The sequence below is a fragment of the Phacochoerus africanus genome, chromosome 4 (genome assembly GCF_016906955.1).
Source record: "Phacochoerus africanus isolate WHEZ1 chromosome 4, ROS_Pafr_v1, whole genome shotgun sequence".
NCBI classification, from domain to species: Eukaryota; Metazoa; Chordata; class Mammalia; order Artiodactyla; family Suidae; genus Phacochoerus; species Phacochoerus africanus.
The window spans coordinates 15,235,387-15,245,193 of record NC_062547.1 but is presented as its reverse complement, the minus strand read 5'-3'; the positions used below and the strand labels follow the sequence as shown (position 1 = coordinate 15,245,193).

The 9,807-nt window shown below is 36.8% G+C and overlaps 1 protein-coding gene across 1 annotated transcript; it reads right to left on the bottom strand.

The window, feature by feature from the left end:
• Positions 1 to 3,617: 3,617 nt before the first annotated feature.
• On the bottom strand, positions 3,618 to 4,562 carry LOC125124469 (olfactory receptor 140-like). Its single transcript, XM_047774580.1, has one exon. The coding sequence runs from the start codon at positions 4,560 to 4,562 to the stop codon at positions 3,618 to 3,620; it is 945 nt and encodes a 314-aa protein (XP_047630536.1).
• Between the last annotated feature and the right edge of the window lie 5,245 nt (positions 4,563 to 9,807).

Here is a 9,807-nt window from a genome sequence, read left to right as displayed (position 1 = left end):
GATTCTTTGTTAATTTATAAATGACACCTTTGGATAAGCCTTAAAAGTGCAACTGCATATACTTTTTGCAGATAAATTCTCTAAAGTTTCTTAGCTGTGGCTAATGGGACCTCAGGGGTATTTTACCACCATTAGCAGACCTTGCTGACAACCCAATCATTTCATATAAGATAAGCAAACAGCAGAGGAGAACTTTTATAGCATTCCTCTTTAGTTTCAAATGCATCCTTGAATTTACATGAACACAAAAATGGTGTAAGAAAAACAAAAAAGTTGACCCCTAATTAATTTAGGTATTTGCAAACATATGGACTTATTACGGAGTCTGGATATTTAGTATTGTGCAAATTAAGCATTTAGGGTGGCAACTACCTGATTTTTAAATGTTATTATAATAACATTTTAAATTGATCTACAACTCATGCATCATAATTTTAAATATGGTTTTCAAGTATAAATTAAGTGATAATTATGAACCCTATTAAAATATTGGCACTTCACATGAGGGAAAGTTTACAGCACTTCTTCAAAGTGTTATTTCTTGTGCCAATTCTGAAATTAAATTATCATGATAATGAGTAAAATCGTTTTATTTTTCAATTATACTTAGAGATGATAAGTTGCATTTATTTCATTCCTTTAACAGTAATTGTACAATATACAAATAGAAGAGAGAATTGGTGATAATATTCACAATTTATAATAAATTAATATAAGACAGGGAATAAGAATGTCACTTGCTAGAGGCAAAAAAGAAACCAGGCCATGAAATTCTGGTCCAGGATTTTCATCTTTAAAAGTATTGTTTTACAACTAAATTTGCATGACATATTTATAATGCTACCAACTATTAAGGCCAATTATACCTACCTAGTAAAAGAAATAAATTCCAAAATTTGAAATAGTTTGTAAATAAATTTAATTTAACTCATAAACTTCCCTGTATAGATGCACTTTAATCATATTCAAATATGTTTGCATTAATAAGAAGAAAAATAAACTGTTCATCACTCTGGATGGGCTCCAGAGAATGTGGAGCCCACTAGTGAGCAACATGAGTCATGAAGGAAAAGAGCTGAAGAAATTTGAAACCACAGGACTGAACCTAGTTTTACTGGACACGTCAGTACTATAGTGCTGAAATAATATTAGCGACAGCCGATGCCAAAGACAGTGTGAATGAGGATTTGGAACTATCTAAAGAATTATAAGGAATATGGATTTAGCTGAAGTGTCATGTTGAAAATGCCTTGAACTCGCGTTTCTACTCTGAAATGAAAGCCAGAGTCAAATCAGAGAATAAGAATGTACAGAGTCATCATTCCCAACCTTATGAAGGATTGAAATCCATTCACAATTTTTCGTTAAATGGTCCTCCAGCTTCTATTTAAAGAGTTACAGTGCTGGGTAGAGAATAAGGATAAAACCCTTACATATTTAGTCTAGCTGCCTAAGATGACTCTTAGAAGATAATTGTAATGGTGTCATTCTAGGTATAGGAAGGAGGAAGAAGGGAAAATATTTCTTGGATCAATTAGACTTGTAAGACAGAGGATCCCAAGAAGTTACATTTTCAACAGGGGCTTAATAGATAAATTATCATTGGGAGTGGCATGCCAACAGTATGTATTTCACCCAGTTTGGGATAAATTTCCAAGTGCCATAGGACAAAAATTGTTCATGAAATGTGTGATGGATATTGGTTGACTTTTGGAACAAAGGGAGGGGCTGTGAACTAAGATATTGCAGGCCATGTGAATAAACAAATGTTGCTGCAGCTATCAGGCCACCACATTACAGCCACCTGGAAGGTAAGCCCTGAGGGAACTCAGGATGGAAACAAAAAGTACCAGCCATTTAGCAGCCACCTGCTGCAGAGATCCCAGATGGGGCACCCTGAGGAGACTGAGGATGAGAAAGCACAGGACACTGACCCAGAGAGCTGAGATGCCTATCCAAGGAATGATTGTAGTGAGCCCAGACCCTGCATCTTCCCATGCATGGAAAAGCTCTAAGTTCCTTAATTCAAGATAGGGGGGTTTCTTTTATTAATAGTAATCTTGATATTATGACTTCCCGCTCTTGTTTTTGCAAAAACTCCCATGTATCTGTTCTCCTATCCTTGCCTGTTCATAACAGTTTCTCTCCATTATCTGAGATGCTCTATCCCAGGCTTGAGTCCTCAAAATAGCCACCAAATAAAACATAATTCTCAAATTTTAGGTTTTTTTTTTTTTTTGGTTGATACTTTATAGACCCACCAACTTATTAGGAGGAGTCTCTTTTATCTATCATAGGAGCCTCTTTTATCTATTGTATATTCTTGCCTCCTTGAAGAACACCATGCACAACCTAGTAAACACGTTCTCCCCCATACCATCCTGGGGCATTAATGTATGTTCAAATTATGGAAGAAATGGCTCAGATTGACCACTGACTTGGAGAAAGTGATTCTGAGAGAAGTCACATGAGGTGGAATGTTGTAGGCAGAGATGTAATAACGTAGACTCACCCAGTATTCCCCACACACTTAGAAGCACATTGCAGGTATATCCCACTTTCTGAAGGTTCACATTTGCTATTTTGATTTTATGAAGGTCTATGTTAGTGCATATTTTCACTTGTGAGAAAAATATCTGAAGGGTATTTTTGCTTTTACACACACACACACACACACACACACAAACCTGTTCCATCCTAGTGTTGGTCTTTTGTAAATGTGAACTGGCATAACTTGAACTTTCAAAGAAAGAAAAATACTTATGGTGCTGAAATATATTGCTCTATGTGAGATTAATTCTACAACATATGGATGATATGTTGTTCAAAGTGAATTATTAAGAAAGCAAATAATGTTGTTGTCTACAGACTTAAACATACCACAGGTAATCATATTTCATTATAAAGAAAGTAGGTTTGAATTTTGATGGCTTTGTAGCTGAAACTTTGAAATCAAGCTGCATTCCAGTGTAATATTTCCTAGCATACTTTATGGAGGATGCATGTGTGTTGTGAGAGGCAGGTAAATTAGTAAAACTCCTTTGGCTTTAATTTTCTTTTCCAGAGTTCCCATCGTGGTGCAGTGGTTAATGAATTCGATTAGGACCATGGGGTCGCGGGTTTGATCCCTGGCCTTGCTGTGAGCTGTGGTATGGGCTGCAGGCATGGCTTGGATCCCACCTTGCTGTGGCTCTGGTGTAGGCCGGTGGCTACAGCTCCGATTCGACCCCTAGCTTGGGAACCTCCATATGCCACAAAGAGCGGCCCAAGAAATAGCAAAAAGACAAAAAAAAAAAAAAGAAAAAAGAATTTAGTAAAATAGTATGAGACTCTGGCATGAAACATAGTCTATGCTCATAAAACTATGGAATATAGTTATTTTTTTACTGTCTATTCTGAAGCTATGAACATGACTATTGAAGAATATCAAATATTCTATGACTATTGCTAAGAATATAAAATGTTATGAAAATGCCTAGTAAATACCTAGCCACTAGTAAATTATTAACAAATATCTGTATGGCCTTTTTTTCTGTCAATGATCAGTAAGATTTCTTAGTTTTCTTTCACAGTTCACAACAGATATAAACCTCCATATTTATGTAAATTATTAATTTCTATACATCATGTACAAACCAAGTTACTCTCCTCTTCAATAAACACTTCATGGCATTTTTCACTTCCGTGTTTCTCACTGTATAAATGATAGGATTTAACATGGGAGTGAAGGTTCCACAGAACAAACTCACCAACTTGTCCACAGGATAGGTGACCACAGGACGTACATAGGTGAATATACAAGGGATGAAAAAGAGCACCACTACTGTAAAGTGGGAGCCACAGGTGGAGAGGGCTTTGCGTCCTCCTTCAGAGCCATGGGATTTCAGGGAGCTCAGAATGACTGTGTAGGAGATGAGGAGCATTAAGAAAATGAGCAAACATATGCCCCCACTGTTAGCAGATACCACCATTCCACGCCAGTAAGTGTCACTGCAGGCAAGTTCAAACAGTGCGAAGAAATCACACATGAAGTGGTTGATGACATTGGGACCACAGAAGGGCAAGTCAAGGATGAAGAGAATCTGTACAGTAGCATGGATTATCCCCCCAACCCAGGCCACCACCACCAGGAGCTGGCAGAGTCCATGTCTCATGATGGTCGTGTAGTGCAGAGGCTTGCAGATGGCCACATAGCGGTCATAAGACATGGCAATGAGAACGATGATTTCTGCTCCCCCCAGGAAGTGTTCCAAAAAGAGCTGAGTCATGCAGCCACCCCAGGAGATGGTTGTCCTCTGATACAGCAGGTCAATGATAATTTTGGGGGTGGTGACAGAGGAGAAGGAGGCATCTATGACAGCCAAGTAAGTGAGAAAGAAGAACATGGGAGCTGAAAGTGTGGGGCTGAGGGAGATGGTAATGACAGTGAACAGATTGGCCATCAAAGTAAACAGGAAAATGGACAAAAAGACCATGAAGAGTATTTTCCGCAAGTGTGGATTCTGTGTGAGTCCCAAGAGAACGAATTCAGTCACATTGTTGGGAGGCATGAGGAGATCCATTCAGCTAAGGACCAACTTCCAGGTTTCTGAATTGTCTACAATGGAAGAAAGAATGATACCTATTAATCAGAAAGGAATTTTAGTTTCAATATCTTAGAACTATAATAGAACAGTCACTGTCAGTCGGGAGCATGTTCTTGGGAGACTAGTCCCAGCCCTTGTTTCCATTCTTTCTTACTTTCTCCATGATGATTTACATCTCTTCAGACACCTAGTACCTGTCACCTGTGAAACAACTACAGGAAAATATTGGATGTGTATTTTACTGAGAAAACCTGTGCTATCACTGAGAGATCTGGCTTTTCCTCTTGGTTACATCTCTAGGTGACTTTGTAAGTCATCTCAGGGTCCCATGATTCTGGGCCCTCCTCTGTGTTTGCAAACTTACACACTGTGATTCTCAGATGTATCAGGTGAGCTGAGAGGTCCCTCACATGGGTAAGAGTTATTGTCTCTTCCATGAGAATTGACAGCTGAACCCTCCACTCCTAAATGTAGAAAGAAAGGCACTGTCAATAATTATCTGCCATAAACAGCCAGTTTAGGGAGATGTACATGTTGTTGGTGACACCCTCCCTGGTACCCACCCAAAAACATGTGCTATTCAACTGTATCCTCACTTACCATAGTTCCTGGAATAATGTCTACAGGGTCTGAAACCAGTTAGATGTTAATTAAATGTTTATGAATTGCCATTCTCCATGGGTGAGAACATGCATGCTTCTCCAGACCATAAACCTAGGAGGAATTCAAGTGTTTTAATCTTCCTGCTCTGCTTAGCATTACTCTCTACTTTATGAAAAATAGATATAAACATTTGAAAGGAAGTGACATTCCAGGTTTTTTATGACGCATTTAATATTGTAAGTGTGAAAATAATAATTGCTTCTAGGTAAGATAATGATACTGGGTCTTTTTACTTACAAGATATTATTGTATTTATTAATCAATGTTTATTCTTTAAAATTCTGTGCCACATGCCACTTAACGTAGCCATATTCAATAAACCTACTGCTCCATAGATGTGGATAAAAACTCAACAAAATTCTTGCATAGCTATTCAATATGCAAGGATCTATCAAGCAAAGAAAATCCTTATTTTCAAAGTTTAAAAATAGAAATTTAATATGAAAAGCCAAAAGATATATTCTGCTTGGTAAAATAGGAAATGCACTCCACATATATATGCATGTGTACATTTATGTAAACATTTATAATCCCTTTACTTAATACAAATATCTACTAAATGTTCACTTATTATACAAATATTTATTGGACTCTTAAGTAAGGATATGAATGTATATTTGATCACACAAATTGTGAAGATTGTCCCTGTTAAATGCACTTAATGCCTGAAATTTCATTACCATAGAGCAGCAAGTCATCCATTCATGATATGAATGACCTTCCCACTCCTTTATATTTCTGCTACATGCATTCTCATGCTGACTGCTCCCATCTTCCCACAGCATCCTTCCTCCATCTTTCCTGGTAACAGGCTACTGTGTTGATTAAGAAAGTGATTGGGAAATTTTGGGGACATAGATTTCTCAATGAAAAGTGAAGAAAGAATATGAATATAATAAAATGTATTCCTCCAAAAAGCATGTATTTTTTTCTTTCAAAGATAACTGAGTAAAAATCTATATTTTTTTAATTTTCTAAAATGAAAATGGTCTACATGAGTGGAAACAAAGTGCATCCACTTCACTGCATTCCTTTATTCTGAGTTAGACCCCCCAAGCAATTCAGAGAAAAGTACAGTGTTAATAAAATAAAAATTATATATAATTACTGAAAGTGATTTAGAGAAAACTATGAAGAAATAAAAATGACTACTTCATTTTTCTTTGGCTCCACAATACTCTTTCTAGGAATAAATCCTAAAGGAAAATATTTTTAAAGAAGAAAAAATCATAATTTACATATATGTCTATACAATTGCTAAGGGTTGTGGAAAATTTAGGAATGACATGGAGTGTTCAACATTGGAGAAATGGAATAATTAAAATACAGTGCATTTCTTTGAGTAATGTGTACTTTACAACAGAAGTGTCTTTCAAAAGATTGTACTGGAGTTCTTGTCGTGGCTCAGTGGTTAACAAATCCGACTAGGAACCGTGAGGTTTTGGGATGGATCCCTGGCCTTGCTCAGTGGGTTAAGGATCTGGCATTGCCATGAGCTCTCATGTAGGTTGTAGACGTGGCTTGGATCCCATGTTGCTGTGGCTCTGTCGTAGGCTGGCTGCTACAGCTCCTATTCGACCCCTAGCCTGGGAACCTCCATGTGCTGTGGGAGCGGCCCAAGAAAATGGCAAAAAGACCCCCCCCCAAAAAAAGATTGCACAATATCTAGGAATATTCTTAAGTTGTAATATGTTGTGGAGAAAATTTGGATGCAAATTTAAATTGCATAATTATTCTACCTAATATAATTCTCTTTTTATTATTCTAAATAATTTAAATACATATCCCTGAGAAAAGTACTTCAAATATTTTTACTTCTCAAATTCATAGTATTATACTTGAGTCTATCTTTCTTCATGTTCATGCTGGGAAAGGGATATAAAGCTCAGACTAGTGAGGATGAGAAGTGATTATATAAATTTGTAAGATCCATTTAAACCCAAGTGTCTATGAATATGATTTTCTGGAAAAAAAAATATCTCACCTATGAATTTGTCTGACATAGCTCCGTGGAAACGGCACCTGGCAGCTGTTAGTTCACCAAGAAAGAGGTTCTAAGATTAAAAATGCCAACTAGCTCAGCTACAATAAGTTTCTTTGTTGATTTTTAAATAGTGTTTTGCCTAAGGCCTTTCTCTTGAGCCTTAAAAGTGCTCCCATATATTCTCTTTGTAGGCGAACTCTGAGAAGTTTCTAAACCGTGGCTAATTGGACCTCAGGGCAACTTCACCATTAGCAGATCATGCCAACAATCCAATTACTTCACATAACTTAAATGCAGAGTTCTTTTATTCTAGTCATTTTTAATTTTGATTTATTCCTTAGGTTTACATAAGTACAAGAAAACAGATGAGAAAAAAAAAAAACAGCAAGTGAATCATATCTGAAATCTGGTATTTGAAAAGAAATGTGCATAATTTAGAATCTGAATATTGACTTTTGAATAAATTAAACACGTAGGTAACTATCTGATTTAAATTTTTTTTCATTATACATTTTTTTCTTCTTTTAATGGTCATACCTGTGGCATATGGAAATTCCAGGCCAGGGGTCAAATCAGAGCAGCAGCTACTGGCCTATGCCACATCCACAGCAATGCCAGACCCTTAACCCTGTATTCAAGGCTAGGGGTCAAACCTAACATCCTCATAGATACAATGTTGGGCTCTTAGCCTGCTGAGCCACAACAGGAATTCCAATATTTTATTCTTATTTTCCTAACATTCATGATCATCATAACATTTAAATATCATTTTCTGATGTACAGTAGATTACATTATGAACCCTATTATAATATTGGCACTTCACACCAATTAAAAATTAGAGTACCTCTTCAAAGTAATTATTTCCAGTGCCAGTTCTGGAATTAGATATATAAGATAATGATAGAAATAATTCCATTTTTAAATTATATTCAAAGATGGTAAAAGGCCTTTGTCATTTAAATTTAATCTCAAAGTTTACCTATGGAAAAGAAAAATTAGGCAGTAATATTTACAATTTATAAGTAGAAAATACAACTCAGGGCATAAGAGCACCATTTTCCAAGGGGAAATAAGAAGGTAGTTCACTAAATCTTGAGCCTTGCTTTTACTTCAATTGTAAGTAAAATTGGAAGAGTTCTGAGACCAAAACCCACGTCTCATTTCTTAACTTCAAATGTTGTTTTACCACTAAAGAGTCATGATACTCTTAAAGTGCCACCAATTGTAAGGCCTAAAACAATTCTGTGTTAAATATATAAATATCAATATTTGAAATTATTTTTTTCAGGGGTTAGACCCTGGGCTTATTTATTTATTTATTTATTTTTTATTTCTTTACATATATGTATTTTTTATACCGCACAACATGGTGACCCAGTTACACATACATGTATACATTCTTTTTTCTCACATTACATGTTCCATCATAATTGACTAGACAGAGTTCCCAGTGCTACACAGCAGGATCCCATTGCGAATCCATCCCGAAGGCAGCATTCTGCATCTATTCACCCCAAGCTCCCAGTCCCTCCCCTTCCCCCATGGCAACCACAAGTCTTTTCTAACTAGAGTTTTGTCTGGATATATGTCCAAGAGTGAGATTGCTGGGTCATAAGGTAGTTCTATGTATAATTTTCTAAGGTATCTCCATAATGTTCTCCATAGTGGTTGTACCAGCTTACCTTCCCACCAACAGTGCAAGAGGGTTCCCTTTTCTCCACACCTCTCCAGCATTTGTTATTTGTGGACTTATTAATGACGGCCATTCTGACTGGTATGTGGTAGCTCATGGATATTTATTTATTTTGTAAATAAATATAATTCAATTCAACTCAGGAATATTCTTATATATAAGAAGCTCACTCATTCACCTTATTTAAATATGCTTGCATTAATAAGAAGAGAAATAAATTGAGAGTTCCCATCATGTCTCAGTGGAAATGAATCTGCCTAGCATCCATGAGGATGTGGGTTTGATCTCTGGGTTCACTCAGTGGGTTAAGGATCCTGTGTTGCTGTGGCTGTGGTGTAGGCCGGTGGCTGCAGTACCAATTCGATGCTTAGCCTGGGAACCTCCATATGCCACAGGTGTAGCAATTCTGCATGGGCTCCAGATGTGGTCATTGTGAGCATCTCGTGCCATGAAGGAAAATACTTTAAGAAAGCGAAGCCATGGGATTCAACCTGGTGTGATTAAACGCTCCAATATTTTAGATCCAAAATACTATTTTAGATGGTAGATGACAAAGACAGCTTGAATGAGGATTTGAGATTATCTAATAAATTAGAAGGAATGTGGATTTAACTTAGTGTCATCCTGGAAATATCTTGAACTTGCCTCTTAACTCTGGAATGAGAGCCACAGTTCAAAGACTTTGCATGTACCAAAAAAGTCATCCTTCCCAACCTCATGAAAGATTGAAATCCATTCCTTAAATGGTGATCCAGTCTCTACTTAAATAGCCACATGGCTGGGTATAGACATTGTTTTAGAATCCTTACACTCATCCAATCTGGCCCTAAGCCCTAGAGTGCATTGGAAGGGAAAACAAGTCATGTTTAGATCTAAATCA